We start from the raw sequence: 21,611 nt of genomic DNA, 5'->3' as shown, positions 1-21,611 counted from the left end.
AAAATGAAATTGATTCTATTAGAAACTCAGCATCCTAAACGATCACGACACCCAGATTTTGGTTTGAGATGCTTGCAGTGTTGAAAATTTGTGACTGGAGTTGTTCAATTTTAAAAACTCTAAACAGCAAAGCATTTTTGAAACAGTGCTGTTGCCCCGGATAACCCCGCAGCCCTCATTGGACACAGTTTTCACTGGATCTACTTTCTCCGAAAGCAACGCGCATGCACACGTGTCGTGTTTTGCCTCGTCTAGGCGAGAAACGTAAGGTGCCCGATGTTTGAGCACCAAAAACTACTTGGTTAGAGTTAGAAAAAGATCCAATTTGGATTAGAATAAGTAATTTTACACAGGTAGCATCATGTGTGACCAAGTTTATAACATGTAACATATTTATGTTATATTATTTACTTAACTTACTTACCTCACTTAAAAGAAACCTATGCCAGTTTTTGCTTGCTCACGGACTCGAACACAGGTCTCTCAGATGGAAGTCGAATTCTACTAGAAAAAAAAAATAAGTCTTTCAATTTGATTTCCCATATTGCCAGTAATAAATTGTCAGGAAGATAAACTGAATCTTTTTTTTTTTTTTGAATTAGTTTTTTTTCCCTAAAGCAACTGTTGCCTAAACGTGTGTTTGAAATTGTTGGCTTAAAAGTAGTCAAAAATATATCTGCTCTGAAGCTCCAATTGCACAGTCTATTACAATCAGACTTTAATACCAACAATTTGTTAGTTCTTGAAATAATACAACTCCAGTCTGTTTGCTCCAACCACAAACGAGATCATGACTCTGTTACATCAACAGACTTGAATACAAACATACTGTTTGTTGTTTTTATAATTTAGATGAACTCTGCACTCGTTACCAATGATGAGGTTTCATAAGTTGTAACAAGTGGCTTTATCGGTGTCTGATCAATAAATGACTAATGCCTAATAGAGCAGGTGTAACCCAAACTTAAAGATCATTTTAGATTTTGTTTTCCTGTAATCCTAAAGCGTAAATGTTTTAATGTTGGGATTTTGATCCTGATCCTCTGCCTTTTTACACAAGGTAAGTGATCATGCACGCAGCCCCATCAAGTTGATTTTTTACAACCTGGCAACCCCAAATTTGGTTTAATGGCCCATGACCAAACTAAGTTAATGTATGTAATTACATGATTTAATGACCAGCACAAAAGCTACTCTTTATAATCCATTTACTAAAGCTGGGTCTAGGAAAGTGGCACAACTCTTTAACTCAGATAATGAAAAGATAACATTAAAAAAAAAAAAAACTAAAGCACAGATGCATGTGATGCTGTAAGAAAACCAGGAAAAATCACAGAGGTGCCACTGAGCAAGGCACTTAATCCACAACTGCTAATTTCGTATGCTGGGGTTGTTATTGTCAGGAGCTCCCTACTTTTACAAGAAAAAGCCTGTTTGAAAAGGCGTTATTATACCTTCCACAAAAACAAACAAAAAAACTGCACAGTGTGTGCCTGAGGTATAAATCCACGCGCACATCTTGACACTAAGATAGGCTTTGTTATGCCGGGTCAGGTTGTGTCACACCCTCTGGCACTGGGTCTTCAGGTTCATGAATAGGCATGCTGATCAGCAAAAAAGAAAAACAAGGAGCCACAGCCTTATCCATCTTTGCATGCAGTCTGTTTGTCACAAGGCTGCTGCAAATCCTTTCTCTCACTGATCATCAAGATGTCTGTCCTTGTCTATATTTTTGAGAGTCTTGCTCATCAGTTGTGGACATAGAAAAGCTCTCTGAAGAATGTAGGGAATGTGCACACAAAGGCTGACAGTACTCTGCAAATCTTTTTTTTTTAATGATTGTATGACCACCAATTCTGAAAATGAAATCACAATGTGTGTTGTTCCTCCAGGAGGTCAGATACAATCAATTATTTGCCATATTTTTCACTGTCTGATTCAGTTTTGTAAGAATATTTGAAGGGCCTCAGTGGCCTCTTTGTTCGGCTCTTTTTTTCTTGTTTAACTTTTGTTTTGTTTTTTTAAATACTGGACCTGCCTATCAGCAGGTTCACACCTGATGTTCCTTACATCCTGGTGGTATTTTTTTTTGTTTTTTTTTGTATCTTTTATGACCTGCAGAAGTCCTGAAATTATTGTTTCTGAAATGATGGGTGTAGTTTGGCTGAGTCAAACTCTGTTTTATAGCTTTCTTAACTTCTGACTTAAACTAAGAAGTTTCATGCAATACAGCTGCTGAGAAGCACAGAACAGATCTGTGGTTGGTTGTGACCTCTGGCTCATGGAATGTATTTTTGGAGATAAAAATATATAATGGACTAGTGGAAAAACAAATCTTGTTTGTGATGGCAAGTGATGAAAACAGAGAAATCCCTGTAGTTCAAAATGTGTATATTGGACTTTTATTTGGCTCATTGTGTTCCCAGAGACTGAACGATTTTTGACAGATAGGAGTCACAGTTTCAGGTACAGGAAGCTGGATGTGGTTCAAGAGCTGCTTGCCATAAATGTCCTCCTCTTGTCTCAATGAAAGTGTCTTCATTCATTCATGCGCAATAATTTCTTAGGATATGATGAAAATGAGACTGAAGTAGCCAATCATTTTTTTGAGGTTTAGGTGCTTTTTTTTTTTTTTTGCCTCTTAAACTTCACTGCTCTGGACCGTTTGTCCGCTGAGCTGCCTGATTGGTTGTGAGGAGCATTGATGTCACCGCCTGCTTTGCTGCCCGGGCCGGTGCAGCAGCGGACGCAGGCTGAGAGGAGATCCAGATGGAGTTTGCGCGCGATGGGAGAAGAACTGTAGCTCGTGCGACGGCAACAGGCTGGAAAGGCTGCTTTGCATTGCCTTGATGAACTCGCCCTGGTCCCGCACACAGCGCAGCAGCCCGTTATGGGGGACGGTGGCGCGTCCTCGCCGGTGAACTTCCAGAACGGCACGGGGAGCGAGGCGTCAGACGCGCCGGGCTCCGCTGCAGCCGCGTCCGAGCAGTGGATGGCGGGGATGAGCTTGCTGATGGGTGTGATCGTCCTGTCTATTGTGTTCGGGAATATCCTGGTCATCGTGGCCATAGCCAGGACGCAGAGGCTGCAGACGCTCACCAATGTGTTCATCGTGTCTCTGGCGAGCGCGGACCTCATCATGGGGATGCTGGTGGTGCCGTTTGGCGCCGCGCTCGAGGTGCGCGGCTCGTGGCTGTACGGCTCCTTTTTCTGCGAGTTCTGGATCTCCGTGGATGTCCTTTGCGTCACCGCCAGCATCGAGACCCTGTGCGTTATCGCCATAGACAGGTACGTGGCCATCACCTCACCTTTCCGCTACCAAAGCTTGTTAACCAAAGCCCGGGCCAAAGCGGTGGTGTGTGTAGTCTGGGCCATCTCTGCGCTGGTCTCCTTCCTGCCCATCATGATGCACTGGTCCCGGGACAGCGAGGACACTGCCTGCTACGAGGACCCTGAATGTTGCGACTTTGTTACTAACAGGGCATATGCCATCTCGTCCTCCATCATATCTTTTTACATTCCTCTCCTGGTCATGATATTTGTTTACGCCCGAGTGTACAGGGAGGCGCAAAATCAGCTGAGGAAGATCGACAAGTGCGAGGGCAGGTTTCACAACGCCTTAACTGGACTCACCTCCAAGTGCAAGAAGAGGCCCTCCAAGATCCTGGCGCTCAGGGAGCAGAAGGCGCTCAAAACGCTCGGCATCATCATGGGGACGTTCACTCTGTGCTGGCTGCCCTTCTTCATAGTCAACGTCGTGCGCGTGTTTAGCGCAGAGGTGGTGGACAAGAACCTTTTCGTGTTCCTGAACTGGCTGGGTTACGTGAACTCTGCGTTCAACCCCATCATTTACTGCCGGAGCCCGGACTTCAGGAAGGCTTTCAAGAGGCTGCTGTGCTGCCCGAGGCAAGCCGACCGCAGGCTGCACATTAGCTCCTGCGACCTGTCACGATGCTCCGGCGGGTTCGTCTCCTCTCTGGAGCCCGGCACGCTGGGTATGTGGACAGAGTGCGCGGGCCTGGACATCAGTGACAGCAGCCTGGTGGGGACCGCAAAGTTGTCTCACTCTGAATCACAGTTGTGAAGGAAAAAAGTTCAACTTTTGCGGATTACAGCAACCTTGGGGGGGGGGGGGGGGGGGGGGGGGGGGGGGGGGTACGAGCGTTAACTCCGTGGGTTTCTTTTTGGGGAAAGGTATACGCAAGAGCCATACCTTATAGTGTATCCATTTTTATATGCATCAACGAACTCGAGCATCAGCCAACACCGGAAATATTTGAAAGCCATATTCTTAAAAGAATCGTCAGGGCCAAATGTTGTGCCCAAGATGCGCGCACATCTTCTCCAGCACGACTTTAATGTCTAAGAGGTGATCCAATTTGACAAATTATAGGCTGAAATCCGGTGAATGTAAAACGTCGGTGATAAATCCTGATGCACTTTGCTTTTAAATCGGAATCAGTGAACGTGCCAAAGGCGCACGGACTCTCCCGTGATTTATTCCTGATCATGTCCTCTTAATTCTAATTTCTTGGATAAAAAAAAAGTTCACGTCTATATTGATGATTGATAATGGGGAGGTGGGTCTGGTATCCTATAAGTCAACCCCATATCCGTGATGGGTAACAATGTATTCTTAAATCGACCGCTCAGGCGCGCTACAATAAAGAGCGAGGCATTTGTCGGAGTGACTGTACTGTAGTCCTGTAGAGCTCACGATGTGTTTTACCTCACAGCCATCGGCAAGTGCAATTTGTACGACAGCTATTTGTTTATATTAAACATTTCTGTACAATAGACGTGTATTTATTCCGCGCTGTCTTTTTCAACTAAGCAAGTTCAATGTGGGTGGATTCCTATGAATGCCCTGTGTACGTGGTGTTTAGTATTGAAGTGAGGAATTTGAGCCTCTCTCTTTGTCTTTGGCTTTACATGCTATTGTGAGGTGATGTGTCAACGTCTGTGAAAATAAAAGGACGTTTCATTGTTTATCACTGTTTGAGATTTATTTGGATTGGAATTGCTGATTACTGGACTGCCACGGAGGATCATCAAGCTGTAGTCATTTAAAAAATTCCTGAGTATAAATTGTTTCATTTCTTTCATATTCTAAACTTCATTTCATTCACAAATAATTTGCAAAGAGTATAAAACAAACCCGTGTTTGGTCTGTCAGGGTTGGTGACCTGCTGTGATGTTTGATGCCTCTGCATGTGCTTGCTGGGACTGCTGAGAGCAACTGGAATCTGATTGGCCTCTGTGGAGATGAGCCACGAAAATCAGACGATCAAACAATGGATTAAATAATGAATTAATATATAAATCGTTTTTTGTTTTGTTGCTTTATGCTCAGCCAACAAGGCCCATTCATACAGTACAGCAGAGGCATTAAAGGAAGCAGCTACACTGTGACTGTCACCGCAGACATTTTTGACCTATTGGAAAAGCACAGGTGTTGTTGTGCTTAACTGAGGCTCTGTATTATTCGAGCTTCTCGGTAAGCCATGACAGTGTGACAGCAACACAGCGTGCGCAAACTCAGGATGCTGAAACTGCAGCAATTCAGCCACCATTCATTTGATTATTTACACCTGGAACCCAGGTCCTGCTGTGGTGTGACAAAATAGCTTCTGCAAACAAAGCCTGTTTAGTTAATTTGTGAAACAAATGAGTTTTTCTCTTACCTAAAACGTTCCCTTACATGCAAATTAAATTGCATTACAATTGACATGTATTTGTTTGAATTTTAAGTGCATTTGCTCAATGCAGTCCATTTGCGCTGGATGTGGTCATATGCTGCACAAAATGCAAGTTGCTGACTATTGTAGCTTTCACACTACAAGCCAGTCGACTAATGTAAAACTAAATGTGTGTGTTGTCTCCCAAGAGACAGATCTTCAGAAAGAATGGTTTAAAATCAAAGCAGCAGATGTGCTGACTTGGTTAGTTTTAGCCTTCCGTGCAAACCTCAACTCAGGGAGACGGTGAAATGATGTGAAGTTTCAAACCTATAAGATGAGGTGATCCCGATGACATCACTGTGACATCACCAGGGTTATTTGAAAGGTACTCCATAGCTACAAGAGCTATTATACATTTGTTTTGACAGACTGACTCCTCAAGATGAGTAAACTGAACTTTTGATGTAAAATAGTGCCACTTTAAAACATTTAGGTTTTTTTTATGGTGCAAACAAAATTAAATGAAACATTTACAAGATTTAATGTGTCACGTTTTTAGCATGATCAACAGTTCCCTCGCTCTTGCCTTTAATCTTTACAATGTAAGCTGAAATGTGTTTATGATCTCCTGCATACAATCTCATTATAAAGTTGAACTGCCTCTTGCTTTCTGATGGCTCTCCTCAAGCTTCACTCCTCAAGCCTATAGAAAATGTACCAGTAAACAGCTGTTGTTATGAAGTGGCTCTTAACAGAGATATTTTGCCTTTCTATCTGGGGAATATTAATTAGCCCCTAAGCTGGGCGTCTTTAAAACGCATTAGCATAATGTGTTCTGTTAATGATGCTTTCCCAACGGAGCTGAGCCGTACATTTCAATTAGACCTGAAAAACTGACTGGAACTGAGCTCAGCTGTTTTGACTAATGAACATTGTTTAGATATGATTGGCTGAACTAATGAGTGTGAATGAGACCCAGCTTTTAGGGGGAAAAAAAAACTAACAGCGCAAGCGCAGCCAGCTCCATTGATGGCCTCCTGGCAAAGACTCACTTCATTATTAAGCATTGTTTGTTTGGCAAGAAGTTTGAGTTTGGACAGATTAACGGTGGGCTCACAGATGGAGAAGCTAATCACTGGCTTTAAGGATAATTGTTTCAAATTGCATGTAGTAGACATTTAGGCTGCTCCAACTCAAAGTAGATTGATATCGGCGTGACCTCTGACTGGTCTTGAGTGCTACTATTCTACAGTCCAGTTTTGGAAAGACCCTTTTAAATATTAGAAGAAAGATGGTAAGCACCGAACAATATTTCTGCTCTTTATTTGTCCAATTTTATTCACTGTAATAAGAAAAACATCCATAGAAAATATTGTTGCATATTGTTTTGACAGATAATTGTCAGAAACGTGAGATTTCCTTTTTCCTAGAAAATGGAAAATTCAATAGATTTAAACTATGTTATATCCTCTGTACTATCTATGGAGACTTCTGTCCAACCTCAAGCTGGCAAAAGGTAAATACTTCAAAATGAGTGCAGCAAAAATATTCCTGGCTTGTATGGTGAAACTAGATTCGGGTTAACAAAAGCTCAACAACTCTTTCAAACTAAAACCATACTCAGCTATGTCCTACATTTATAAATCACTTCAGTTTAAAAAATGTAACCCTTTATTTAAAAAATGTTTTACCATAGAAGTGTGAGAAAGGTTCGAATGAGTGGCTGACGTCAGTGATGGCTGCCCTGCCTCTTGTGCTTTTCACCCTTGGGTGTTCTTGGTCCCACAATGCAATGTGCATTTATAAAATACAGACAAAGCACCTGTGAAAAACAAATACAGAAAGTTCCTTCATATTAACATAATTCATTGAGTTTTATTTTACCTACTTTATTGCAGCGGGTGCGTGATGTATGCAATATAAGGGCATTTTTTAAGACACTGAATCATTTCCTTGATGAAATCTCCACACTCTTACATATGAAAGGAATTGTTCACCATTTTGGGAATTACTGTTATTCTCTGTCTGTTTGTTGTTCTGTCTTGAGCTGATAATATTGTTCCACCCTCACATCTGTGCAGCAAATAAATTGCCTAAATATGTCCAGCCAAGAGACTCTTAATCCAGTAGTAATAAAATCTGCCTACAAGTACCTCACTAATTAATATACTGTATCTTTTGAAGTCGCGGTTTTATGAGGGAGTTGTGTGCCTGACTATTTCTTGGCCGGGAGCCGCTGCCACCAGCGGAGACTTCAGGAAGTTGCTGCTCTCGGCCAAGAAATAGGCAGATTTCGTCACCTTTGGACAGAGGCATCGCTTCCAGCTGAGCTTCATTATTTATCATGCAGATATGGTGATTTTCTTGACAAAATAAAAAATGAACAAGTGTATTTTCCAAAATTATTAACGATTCCTTTAACAGTATTGAAACAAACGTTTTTATAGTGTAAAGACCATGGGGATATTTTACAAGACTAGTTGCAAATCAAGGTGTAATCAGTCCTCGATAAAATGTCCATGTTCCCAGGTCTTAATAATTAATGGACCCATGAAATAGTTAAAAAGAGGGGCTTCCTGTGGCAGAATGAAGTCAGACTTCTTCCACGACCTCCCAAATCACAGCATCCACACGGCGCTGGAACTTTAAGGGAGTGTTTGGAGTCCTTTCAGATGCTCTGAGGCAACAGGTGTGAGGTTTCATTCAGTTATTACATGGACTCCACCTCCTCTCATCCAGATCATGAACACTGCCTCTGCCAACCGCCTCCACCTGCCATCTGCGCTCCATTAAAGAGCAAACACGATCATCATGATCATCAAAGAGAACCAAAAACCCTCAGACCAGGAGACCTCATTGTGACTCATATTGATGATCGCTTTTTCCAAATGCTACTGTAATATCTGTGCGAGGAGACATTAATGTTTCTCAGTGGACACACTTTTGAATAATAGATCCAACAGAAACATGATTATGAAACACAATACTGTAAAACGATATGCAAATGATCTCATTTTCTTCAGGGCGTGCAGTTGGAGGCTGATACAATCTGGGAAGAAGAAAAACAAAACCCTCCGAAGGCAAGAAAATGTCCCCACCTGGAGATAATTATTGCTGATTGGTAATTATTACCACCTTGTCAGACCCCAACAGATATGCAAAATTTGTGCTGTGGGAGCATAAAAGTGCACCCCCCTCATTTAACATCTTATGTTAGCCACATCAAATGCAATTAAACTGTAGTTCAATAAAGAAAGATATGTATACAAAATACATTTTTTAGCTATAGAGAAATAATATTATAAACCCTTTTTATGAATGTAAACTATGGCAATGTGACCAGCTTGAACTCGTGGAGACCCCATTGTTGGCTCACGTCTCCCTGATGTAAAACATTGATAAAAACCCAACCTCCATTGGCTAATAAATGCCTTGTAACCCTGTAAGACAAAATCCCCCTGTGATTTTTTCCACTCTAAATCACGCTGTGAGTATCGAGGTGCGCTGCCAAAAGCAGGTGCTTCACTTCATGCGTCCATCTGTTTGGATTCCCGTGTGAACTTGGCGCTTTGCGGCTTCCATCTGCTCAGTGCATCGGGCTCGTTCCGACCGGGGCTCACGTAAAGATTGGGGTAATGTGGTCAGTCATGCTCCGCATTTGTGTTCAGCTTCAACAATGTAAACTGACTGACTTACGGAAATATGAACTGAGAAACTAAGAATAGCACACTCATGATCACACAACTGCTTTTAGAAATATTGGAACAGCAAACATGAGCGAGGTACATTTTTTCTGTTTCGATCAAACAATTTTGGACTAAACTGTGATCAGATTGCCAGATTATGATAACTGAACTATAAAAGAAACTCGTTCCTGGTCAGACTGATACATTCAGGGAAAGCACGGCTTTTAAATCCAAGGAATTTTGCATAAATAAAGCTGGAACAATATCAAAATCCAAGCAGGCTTGGAGTGGTGTAACTTGCTGACTGCTCACTGCATAGGCTTGTTTAATTGAAGGTAAACAACTGGCGATCAAACACATTACAAATTCCTCGCTGGTTTCTCCCTCTGAATGAGAACCTTTTGGCACAGCTTGTGTAATTGCACTCTGTGGCTCCTGAAGCAGCCTGGCTTTCTCTTCAAATTGTTCATCGGGTTGCCCGTCTCCCGAGCCCTGACCTTTTACTAAATTCTTCACTCGAATCCAAATAAGCTGATGATTCAGTGTCTGATGGTGCAGGGTCCTTTTTGATACCTGGAGATTTAGTGTACAGGACGAGTGTGTGTGCCAACAGAGATGGTCATGAAAAGAATATTTGCACTGTCTCAGTTAGATTAGAAGACTGGAAGCAGAAAGAAACAGCTAGCTCTGTTCAAAGACAACAAAAATCTTCTTACCAGCACCTGTGGAGGGTTTTGGAGTGGAATATTTCTTGGCTGGGTGCAGCTATTTCCTGGCTCTTCATATTCTTTTGACACAAGCGGACCAGCTCTTTCCTGTGTTTCTGGGCTTCTCCGATTGACCGCTGGCTCCAACCTCATGATATCGTTCTTCTCATGTAACTCTCTGCAACTAAACAAAAAGGTGGACTTTTGCAGAATGTTAAAACAGAAGCCTTGAAAGTCCTCTTGACAGTGACTGCATTGATGAAAGCAAACATTATTACTAATTGAGTCTCAAACCCACTGTGAAGAGAGAAATGTGCTTTTCCGTACTTAGTTCGAGCCCATCCTCAACTTACAACTTTGGATCAAGGGTTAACTCCTTCCAAAGATCTGAGTAACATCAACATGCATGCAACATTTTCAGTCCCTAACTCTTTTGAAAGCCTCAAATAAGTCCTGACCCGGATGGTCAGTCTTTAACAATAACATTGTGGAGAAACTCCCGTCTCAGGTGTACGAGTCAACCTCCTTAAACCACAGAGTGCATTAAGCCTTCTGAGAGCTTGAGTCTAAAAGGGGAAAAGTGCCCTTTTGCAATTGCTCAGGGTTTTTGCCCTCTCACGGTAAAGGACACTGTCTGCGTTACACCAGTAAAACATCACAGTAGTGCATCAGATCCTGGAGTCCTCCTCGGCTCCTCAATTGTTCATGAACCTCTGCGGGTGACCTTGCGTTCCTGCTCGAACACAATATTCAGATACACACTGCAGGCATGTTACACTTCTGGTCTAAACATGAAACAACACGAGTTACATTTTTCACGTACTGTACTTGCATACTGGAACCAGCCCAAACCTGCAGCTCAGCACCTTCTCATCAATTACAAATCTGAATGAACAAGACACAAATTGGAGGTTGTTAATGTAGCTACTGCAGCCCTGTGGGAGAAAATTAATAGTCTGAATCTCCGCGCTAGAGGCTGAAGCCAAGTGTCTGAAGAGGCCGAGCAGAGAGTGGCATACAATCAAAGCATTACCGAGAGCTTCCACACATGAGAGGGCTGATTTTTCTAATGGGATAGACCACATGGACACATGAATATTCCCAATTAAAACGTCTATTTTTGCACTCAGGATTACATAACACTGAAGTTAAAAGACAATAAGAGGAATGTAATGATACTCATTATGAATAGCCCATTCATATTCAGACGCGTTTCATCTTAATGTTGCAGCTTTAAGTGCGTGTGGACCATAGTAAACAAAAGAAGACCGACAAGGACATGCTTGTTATCTCTCTCCCTCGAGAGCTACTGTCATGGTTGCTGCTTCGGCTAAAGGACACAGGCAACGCTTTATGAATTCAAGGGTGGTCATCTACGCTGATACGAGAATCCACTATCTGTGTGCTAAAAATAGCCCGTCAGTAACCATTTGCCTGTTGTGGATATTTGAACCTGCTCTGTGCCGCCATGCCTCCAGAGAAAATGGGAACTTTCACCCCTACGTGACATGAATGTCGACACGAGCAAATGTCTTATTTTCCCGCTTAATGATATATTATTTTGACGACAGGTGCCATCAGTTGGTCTGTGGGCGTATTTCAGTGTCTGCACGTGTGCAAACGTGGGAAAGAATGAAAGCACAGACGTGATGTTATTTTGATGTGAGCAGACCGACAGGGTGACTCAGGGTTCTGTTCTGTATAACACTGCTGTTATTACCAGGATACAGTGACTCCAGCCTCCGCCTCCGATCACCAGAGGTCTGGTAAACTCACCTCTTTCAATCTTTTTTGACATTTTTTTTATGTTTGTAGTTTTCAAACCCAGCTGACGCCGACTCAAGCAGCGTGACTTGTTTATCAGATTTTGTGCAGGTCTCTGTGAAGTCAGGAGTGAAATCAGTGGCACTTTTTTTTTTTCGTATGCAGGCCTCCCAACGATCTACTGCTCTTCTTTGTCTTGTGTGATATTAAAGATGAATATCCACTATATTGTTTGGGTTTAGGCATAGATATTTTTTAATAGGTGAACATTTTTCACAAATCTTTGAATCTTTTTTTTTTTTTTTAAAGCTTTTGCATTATTGGGAAAACAAATTCCATAATAAGCTTTTAGAATATTGTAATTCAAGTGGTCTGAGAGAACAATACACTTCTGTAACCTCCAATTGGCTTTAAGAAATCTAGCCTATGACTTTGACAATCACGGGTCATTTCAGAGAGCGTTCCTATTGGCTGTTCTACAAATGCAGACGCGAGTGCAAGTGCCTTCAGATATCAAGCTTAAGTCAATCGCAGAAAATCCCAGAGTAAAAGTTGTTCAGGCATTGGCAACATATGGAAGTGTCGACACAGGATGGTCCGGTCAGGAGCGAGGACGGGACGAGGAGGGTGTTTTTGACCGTGACACCCATCTCACAAGGGCAAACCAACCGTTCTGCTGACGACCAACAGTCACCTCCACCTGACCAAGAGAACCTTTCTGTTACGAGCAAGCATAAAGTGTGTGCATTTGTCCATCTGGTGGGAGGGGCTCAGGACACAGAGAGGAGGGTTTTGGAGGGGGGAAGAGCTGCAGAAATTATTCTTTGCCTTTTCTAGAAAACTGCATACCTCAGCATCAATCGATTATTCAAGTGTGAAGCTTTAACATTTGTTCCTAAATGCAAGTCTTACTTTGTATAATTCCAGAGTCCTTATAATACGAGGTTGCTTCTACAAAACTGCCGCTTTCAGTTACAATGAAGAGGCTGAATGGCCGAGGAGGACAGTTCAGCCTCGAGTTGTTTTCATTTGGACTTCGGGAGTAGCCTTGGGTTTTAAATTGTGTGAAAGGCTGTCTGGTTTGACTGACAGTGGCGCAGAGATGCACATGACCTCCAGAACCGATGACGCTGCTGCTTTTAAAGTGGAACCGACGCTGCATCCTATAAATGTCCCCGTGTGGAGAGGTAATCTCTGAGCAAAACTGCTCCGTTGTCGGTGTTAGATTTAATTCTAAAGATGTTAATGTCAACCTTACAGCAAAAAAAAAAAAAAAAATTAAATAAAAAAAATAACCACTGTGAAGCGAGACCGCTGCAGAACATTCAAGATGAACTTAACACTCATCTCCTTTTATTCCTTGGAAACAAAATATATGTACAAGCATCATCCAGAATCAGCAATTTTTTTTGAAAAACATCTCATCATAATTTTACAGACCGACATATCTACAAATGTATATTATAATCACAGTTGGAATAATCCACAAAACGGAAAAGGGAATCATCATTGCACAGCGGGAGCAAAAGAAAACAAAAGACAAACTTCTCATTTAATTTTACAGATCGGCACTCGCACATACTGAACACTTTATATCTTCAGACATACAGTGAAACACGAGGTTTGATTCAATCATCCACACAATGCTGCAGCATGGCTTCATTTCAAGGCTGCGGAAGTATGCAAAATCTTGGATCAGCAAGTGCTCCATTTCTCTCTCTCTCTCATACTGTGACCAAATCAGAAAAAGGGTATTAGCGTGCCTCTGAGAATTAGAAGGACTTAATTAGGGAAATCCCATGCGGATGTATTGCATAGGTTGGACTTTACTTCTGCAGCAGAAACAAACGGCAAAATAATAATTCAGCTGCAAGCACCTCGTATTTTAGATGCGTGGAAACATCCAGATGAATTCTTTTTAAATTAATTAACTGGCTCCACTGGCAAAGAAATAAAAATATGATTTGATGTGATAAAGTTGCAACCTTTCTGAACCTTAAATGGATTCTTTTGGAGTGTTAAAAATATCCCTAAGTTTTAATATAAAGGAGAATCGAGGTGTAATTTCCAGGTTTGCTGCCCGTACGTTTAGATAATGATCCCACGTCACAAAGAAGTCGGTCTGGATTCAATAAAAGTAGAGTAACACCAAATACAAAGCTCTCGCTGCAACAACAGGGAGGCTTTAAGGACTCTGTGACCTCAATCCTGGAAACTTTCATCCTTATTCAAGTAGTGGTCCATTTCAACACAGCCTCAGGGTGTATGGGGAGGTGATCTGCCTGTTACCATTCATGACCCATAAAAGCTTGTTTCTGACAGCAGGAAAAAAAAAAAAAAAGGAGGCTTATCGTTTGTGACGGCTTCTGCAATCAGGTTAAATCAAGTGAGAGGAAACTTTGGTAATGCGGTATTGAGCTGGTTGGCTGCTGTCTTACCCTTCATCTGGGCGTGTTGGTGAGCGTGCATGTCTGTATGATTAACTAAATAGTTGTCAGTGAGAATACGAAAGCGCTGAGCTGCAGGTGTGTGTCTGTGTGCGTTTGTTTGTGTGTCTGAAAGACTCTGGTCTAAATGCAAATCGTGTTTACCCTCCAAATGGAACAAAACTTCATGGTCAATGTGGGTAAAAGTCTACAAGTACTGACAGCTGAAGCATGTACACAAGGTGTAAACACCAAAACTCGAAAGGTTTAAAAAAAATAAAAAAAAAAAAAAAAAATGCACACACACACAGCCATGCACATGCACAGATGTAAATACTCAAACACCAGCACAAATGCATGTTGCACACACACAGGCATAAAATAACCAGACATACAAACAGTAAACTGGCACGCAAACGCATTCAGAACAAAGAAAGACCAAACTAAAAAAAAAGGAACAGCATTGCACTTTGTCCCTGGATGTATTTCTGTAGGTTCCATTAGCTTTCCTGAGCCACAGCTACAAATTCTCCCTTTGATTCTTCTACACTTGATTTACTTCAATGGACTCAGTCACTCTCTCTAATAAAAAATAATAAAAAAAATAAAGACGAGTGCGACAAGAATACCCAACAAACATTTTAGTCTTTCAACTTGTCATGCACACGGCGCAAAACAACTTTCCACACACTGTGAGCATCTCTGTACCCGCCGTTTAAAATGAGGAACGCTAATTATGTTAACAAACCACTTTTTGGGAAGCTGGAACATAAACATTGGTAGATGCTCATGTCTGATTAAGATAAGTTGTTGCCAGTTGGTACGAATGAAACAGGAACATTTAAGGAGGCCAGATTACAGGAAGGAAAAAAAACAAACAAATTTTTAGGTGTTCATTATTTTTAAATTAAGAGCAAAGAAAAAAAATCTCAAATAAACTTTGCTGAAGTGAAAATGAATAATAAAAAATGGAAATATGTAACTGATCAGACATAGTAAAATAAAATCTCAATATTAAGCCAACTTGAATGATAATAAGCTTTAAAAAAAAAAAAAAAATCACTTTCAGAATGGCCAAACTTAGCTCTACGTTTTAAGTCTTCACATGACATTATATTTGTCATAGATGTATTTAAACTGTACACAGCTCCAGAGCCGGATACTTCCACGCTGGCGGAATAGTGCAGCTGGCTTCAGGAAACACTGCAAACATGCAGACTGCTTCCTCACGTCGAACGCCGGTGTCACACAGATGGGTGGGTCTGCTGATGTGAGGCCCCTTGATTCACTGGCTGGGTTGTTAAATGCTGCGCAAAGCACAAAAAAAAAGAGAAAGGAAAAATGCACCGGTGGCGTGCAAGGTCCCCACGAGCCAGGGTCGATCTGTTTTTTAGTTTTTACTTCATATGTGGAGTCAAGCTGAAGATGCAGTTTTTCTAAAAACACGTTTGGCTTATTGTCAGATGGACATCAGGGGACGAGTAGAGAGCGAGCGTGCTGGCGATGATCATCTCGGGGTACTAACTGCTCGGTGGACGGAGCTGGGAGATGCTGCTAAGAGACAAACGTACCAGAAGACGGTCCATTGTTTTGTTTTTTTTATAGGAGGAATCGCCGGCAAATCAGAATTTGTCGTTTTTCAAACTATTTTCCAGGTAGAGTTTGCTTAACATTCATAATGACGGCATCCTCAGTCAATTATTTAACAAGGCAATCAAGAGTTTTCAAGCAACTGGCCTGAAGAGTTATCTTGGCAAAGGCTCCAGGGAGACGGATGTTAGCTAAACATGGAGGTGGTACAATGTGGATGGCATCTTGACAGTTCAAGTATGTTCTCCAAATGGACAGAAACAGAGCTCAAGAGGTCCTCCAAAAAAAAAATTAAAAAAAATTACAAACTGAGCCCGTACTGGCACTTACAACATTCAATGTCCTCCTTCATACGTTGCAAAATGAAGTGTGTGTGTGTGTGTGTGTGTGCGTGTGCGCGTAAAATGGTTGGTTGAAGATTCCTCAGGTAGTTTTTGGTCCTTCGAGGTCATGTCACTTCCTCCTGACTCCATCCTCTGGTTCCCTCTGCTGTTTTATGAGCCTTTCGATCTCAGCCCCCAGTGTCTGCAGATTCTCCTGGGAAACGGAGAAAAGATGGAAAGAGAAAATGCAACAGTTAAAGTGACAGTGCTCTTTATCATTTATCGATTTCTTATGAAGGCTCTCAAATCAAACTAAACCGAGATGGTTTTAGGTATTAAAAAAACCACACAAAAAAATTCTTATGGATATCAAAACCGCAAGTCAAACACTGGACGGGTGTAAAATATGGGACCATTAAGAATAAAAAAAAAAAAACACAAAGAAAATGATTCTATTACAAGTACTAAAAAAACACTATTGTTAAAGATTGTCCCGGTCTCGTCTTTTTTCTGGATGATTTCTGTATAGCGGGGTTGAAAATAGCAGCAGCTCACTTTGTCATTCCCTGACGAAACCACTTGCTGCCACTAATTTTGATTCAGTATGGAGACCAATAATCACAGACTTAAACATGGAAAAAGCTAGATTATCCATATCAATCAATGTGAAGCCTTGATTTGGTTTCATCCGAATATTTTGTGTTATTGTCACGTTATTGTGCCCGTGGTGAGTGGTCCTCTTTCATCTGCCAGAAAACTCTCCCACACATTATTACAATGTGTTTAATAGAAGACTGACAGAACAAAGACAATAGGGAGCGGATTGGCTGTGAAAAATCGGAAAATATTTATAGAGCAAAAAAAAAACATCAAAGAGGCTGAAACAATACATAACAGACAGTTTGGTGACACGTGAGACTTTGCTTCAATTACGTCAGTGCGTGGCAAGCTTTAAGAAATATTTTCTTCTTTTCGCTCACCATTATCTTTATGTCGTGTCACCCTGAGCCTGCTTGGTACTAATTTTTCACTCTCTGGATTCAAGATACATTTTACAGTATGTAGAAATGGTAAAAAAGGAAGTCAGCTGAATTGCAGTCCATAAAATATGACAGTGGAGACATACACAGTTGGTATATTTGTTGTAATTCTCATTGGCGTTGTTTTTAGCAAGCAGCATTTCAAATAAATAGCTGTAAACATGCCCACTTTTCAACTGGTAGCAACTACCTGGTGAACATCGAAGAGGATTTAGCAGCTGAAGAGAGATATTTCCTTCAGGAGTTGGTGGAGAATAAAACAGAGCAAAAAAAAAGAAAAGCAAAAAGAGTGAATACTGGAGTCAGAAACACGACTCCCAGTCAGAGCTAATGCTGCTGTGTGTTTATAATCTTTAGCACTGATGGTTCCATCCATTAAATCAGGTTAAGCTTTATGTTCAAAAGAGACGATATAGGTATAAATATAGCTAAATCAATTTTGATATATCACCACACTCTAGCTGGGTGGTTAACGTAAATTTTTAACAAAAACTTAATCGGAAAAATGCATATTTCATGACGTGGAAATAAACTAGTCTCAATCGCCTGTCGCTATGCAGGTGCTACATTTTCTTATGGGTACAGTGTGCCAGCTGGTCAAATCATCTCTCGAGTCAGGCGCCGGTGTTGTTAACTAAAAGCTGAGAAGTGGAACTGATTCACTTATATAACACCAACGCATCAGAAAAATTGGTTTAATTGAAATCCTAACTCAATTCAATGATCAAAAGCCCCGAGGTTCAGACGCTGGACAAACACACACAGATTAAATGAGGATGAATGTAGGCTTCAATCAACTATTTCAGACCGTGGACAAACCATTGGCACAGTTTCCTTCCTTGGTATCATAGCATCAGTAAAGCAGGTTCTGATCCAAATTAGGCCACGATTTTCAACATTTTCAACACTGTCCCGACTCCCGACAGGACCGTCGGTCTGTCAAATGTCACAGTCGGACCGTGCGATGCTTCCTGTGGCTGGTTTGAAAGGTTTGAAAGAAACAACCCAAATATCAAACAACCTGCCTTGACAAAAGGCAGAGGGTGGTCTGACATTCACACTGGATTAAACTGTCCTTTTATCCACACCTACCATGCTGTTGGTGCTCTATTTCACAGCTGTCCCAGCACTTTAACTGTGCTACTTCTTCCTGTGGTTCACTGTTTTGTGTTAGAAACTAAGCAAGATAAAGTATTTAAAAATCGATTCAGATGAGTATCTCTAACAAGCCTTAAAGCAACGGTGTACATTTTAAGAAAAATATGGAGCAAAAGTAATGAAACGCAAACGCGTCATTTGTTCCAGTCAATGAATAAAGCTGTGAAACTTTTCGTTTCAGTGTCTGAAATTTTTTTTTTTGTCAAAGGAAATTTGTCAAATGCCTGAACAACAATAAACTGGTGAAGTTGACTAGTGAATATGGCATGTTGATCACGACACCGAATATGAAGCTTTGCTTTCTAACATGAATGGCTTTGGGAGAAAGATGAGCAGCTGCTAACGGAGACATCCAGGGATCCTGCAGTTTTCTGGGCTGGAGTGGGTAGTTGTGAGGACTGAGCTAAGTTTTTAGTGTGAAAGTCAATGTAAACGCTTAAAAAGAAAAAAAAAAAAAAAGACCAACGTTAGGGATTTAGAGATACTGTTGTGTATCGTGTTTGTAATTCATGCGTTCGATAATGCACCAAATGTTGAATCGAATGAGCTGAGGAAAATTAAATGCATAAAAGTAATTTTTTTTTCTTTTTTTTTTTTCAGTAAAGCAGGTTCTGATCTGAATTAGGCCATGATTTCCAACATTTCGTTTTTATTTTTATTTTTATTATCCACAGAGGTCATCTGAGCGAAACGATTACTCACTCACAGCAAATTAAGAGGCCTTGAAGGAAACTGCTCACATAATCAATATTATCAATGAATTTAAATCAGCTTATCTGCAGTTGTGGCTGAATACTTTAGTAGTATGATGACCATTGGGGGTGGGGGGGTGGGGGCTTACCTTCAGTGTTATGTTTTTCAGCAGCGTGTCCTCCAGCACGGCCTGCAGCTTCCTGTTGATCTCCAGCGACAGGTCCAGGGTCAGCCCGCTGTCCGCCGGGTGGGAGCTGTAAAGCGAAGCCATGATGCCTCCCCGCCGGCTGAGGTGGGCCTTGTTAATGTCTGACGCCTCGGATGAGAGGGCCCCCGACTCCTCTCTAAGCACATAGCTCTGGATAATTCTGTGGGGAGGAACGAGGAGGTGATGAGTCAAACTGTGTGCTTCAAAAAAAAAAACGATAAGGAGACCAAGTGAACCTGTCGGCTGGAGACTGCTGAGCAAATAAAAAAAAATTAAAAAAAAAATCCAGAAAGTGGGATTCTGGGATAGTTGGGGAGCATGCAGAGCTCCAACACCGCAATAAACCATTTCTAGGAGCAAAAGCAGCAGACGTAACGAGAATAGTAATCCCAGTGGGATGGCTTATTGGACTCATGTACGCGGTACACATTCAGTCATGGTTAGAGAAATTATTATTGTGCCACTCAGAGAAGGAAAGGTAATGAGAACGGCGGCCTCAGAATGGACTGCCAGGATTCAATTAATCAACTGCATGCCTGTGTGTGTGTGTGTGTGTGTGTGTGTGTGTGTGTGTGTGTGTGTGTGTGTGTGTGTGTGTGTGTGTGTGTGTGTGTGTGTGTGTGTGTGTGTGTGTGTGTGTGTGTGTGTGTGTGTGTGTGTGTGTGTGAGAGAGAGAAAGGGAGATACATTTTCACGATCATCATACATTTTCATCTCGGTTACAATATAGTGCCAAGGTTAAGCTGTGTTTGTCAGAGAGAGAGGCAGAGAGGAGAATTCATAAACTTAAAATCTTTAAACTTCCTGTTGTTTAGCCTCCTGCTGGCATTGTTGAGCTCCAGTTCAGGTTGTGACTGAGAGTGATCGTTTGAAGGTGGGTAACTACAGGATGAGCTCCGAGCAAATGGACGCTCCAGATCATACATTGTCAGGATGAAGATTCTCAAGAAGATAATAATCATTGAAACGGAAAAATTATACTTCAACAACAACTACTACTACTACTACTACTACTACTACTGCTGCTGTTACTACTGCTGCTACCACTACTTCTACTACTTCTACTACTACTACTACTATACCGCTCACGATCTAGAAGTGAGTGACAAATGAAATACATGGAAACTAAAACAACATCACAAACAATCCAAATGGAAATGAATGGAAAACGGTTTGTGTCCTCTCGTGTACCGGTGATGACCTTGATGTTTCACTTGTGACAAACAGAACTACTGTTTTCAAATACACAATATTCCAGCCTGTAATAAGTCAATAACTATATTAATGCAATTATGACAATTACACTGACTTTATCTCACAAGGTTAACCACGATGAGTTTTCATGGGCGAGACATCCATTGAGGGTCCAAGTGACTCAAAAAGAGCCTGCTGTTCAACTTGCACTCGCTTAGGAAGGCATTTTATTGAAGTGAATATGTTGGAAGGGTCAAAGACCTCTGATATTTTCATTGATATTCCATGCATTAATAATAGTGGTTAAAACAACTGAATTGTGTTGCCTGCAAAAGGATTTATCGGCAATTTACCTGGAACTAAAATGTCAAATTTACCAGCTTTAAGTTTACTCTAAAGAGAGGGTCATATTTAACATGCACTTTAAGCACTCATACTAGTCCTCAGTATTGGCTCTTTCCTGCACTTTTATTATACAATGATTAAGCTGGCTTTTTTTCTAGTCCACCCCAGAAGTCAGGCTCATTTTTAGAAGTACGCAGGCTTGAAACTGTGCTGCAGTGTATGCATCACAAACTAACAAGGCGAATAAATCTACGCAAAAAAAATAAAAAATAAAATAGCTACGTAAGCACTACACAGTAGGGCACCACCATAAATTGTCAACACTCACACACACACACACACACACACACACACTCACCCCTCTGGGCTTTCACGGACATAAAATGGGACTTACCTCTGACTAGGCTTGCAAGGGTCCATATTTGGACCCCAGTTCCATCACGACAGTGTTTAGTAAAAACAAAAAAGTGACAGAAATTAAAGATGTGGCCACATGATGCGCTGAATGGCATGCACAGGTCGGCGTGCAGCAGAGATGTGAGCAACAGGGTTTTTTATTTTTTTTTATTTTAAATTATTTGTGAGTCCTTTGTTTTTCTGGAAATGAGGGCAGCAAGTCAAGCATGCACAAAGTGAAGGTGGCGGTTCTCAGATAAGTGCAGAAGAGCTCTCTTAGGAAAGCCCAAAATGTGTATTTTGTGCCCAAAATAGCAAGACAGAGAGATCAGGTGCAGAGAAAGAAAGATACGCCTGCAGTCTGAAAACCTTCCAGTTTATCGTCATCATATTCAGAACT

The 21,611-nt window shown here is 41.3% G+C and overlaps 2 protein-coding genes across 4 annotated transcripts in view; one reads left to right on the top strand and one right to left on the bottom strand.

Moving 5' to 3' along the window:
- The first annotated feature begins 2,744 nt into the window (after window positions 1-2,744).
- Window positions 2,745-4,125, top strand: adrb1 (adrenoceptor beta 1). Its single transcript, XM_069691716.1, has one exon. It carries the CDS (start codon window positions 2,891-2,893, stop codon window positions 4,082-4,084), a length of 1,194 nt encoding a protein of 397 aa, XP_069547817.1. The 5' UTR covers window positions 2,745-2,890; the 3' UTR covers window positions 4,085-4,125.
- Window positions 4,126-13,157: 9,032 nt separating this feature from the next.
- The window catches only part of ccdc186 (coiled-coil domain-containing protein 186), a 28,234-nt gene continuing 19,780 nt past the window's right edge, over window positions 13,158-21,611 (bottom strand). For all 3 annotated transcript variants that reach the window (XM_069691714.1, XM_069691713.1, XM_069691715.1), the window contains exons 15-16: window positions 19,217-19,436; window positions 13,158-16,391 (exon numbers count right to left, since the gene is read on the bottom strand). In XM_069691714.1, coding sequence (XP_069547815.1) covers window positions 16,308-16,391; window positions 19,217-19,436 — 304 coding nt within the window. In that variant the 3' untranslated portion in view covers window positions 13,158-16,307. The remainder of the gene's footprint in view (window positions 16,392-19,216; window positions 19,437-21,611) is intronic.

The sequence above is a fragment of the Brachyistius frenatus genome, unplaced genomic scaffold, assembly GCF_029030835.1.
Source record: "Brachyistius frenatus isolate BFR_SWC_R1_liver_20210118 unplaced genomic scaffold, ASM2903083v1 Contig_11, whole genome shotgun sequence".
In the NCBI taxonomy this organism is placed as follows: Eukaryota; Metazoa; Chordata; class Actinopteri; family Embiotocidae; genus Brachyistius; species Brachyistius frenatus.
Note: the sequence above shows the minus strand (reverse complement) of the source record. Positions and strands in the feature narration are given on the sequence as shown.

Bases quoted from the DNA above. Each gene is read 5' to 3' on its own strand.
- adrb1 (XM_069691716.1), top strand. From the start codon at position 2,891: ATGGGGGACGGTGGCGCGTCCTCGCCGGTGAACTTCCAGAACGGCACG.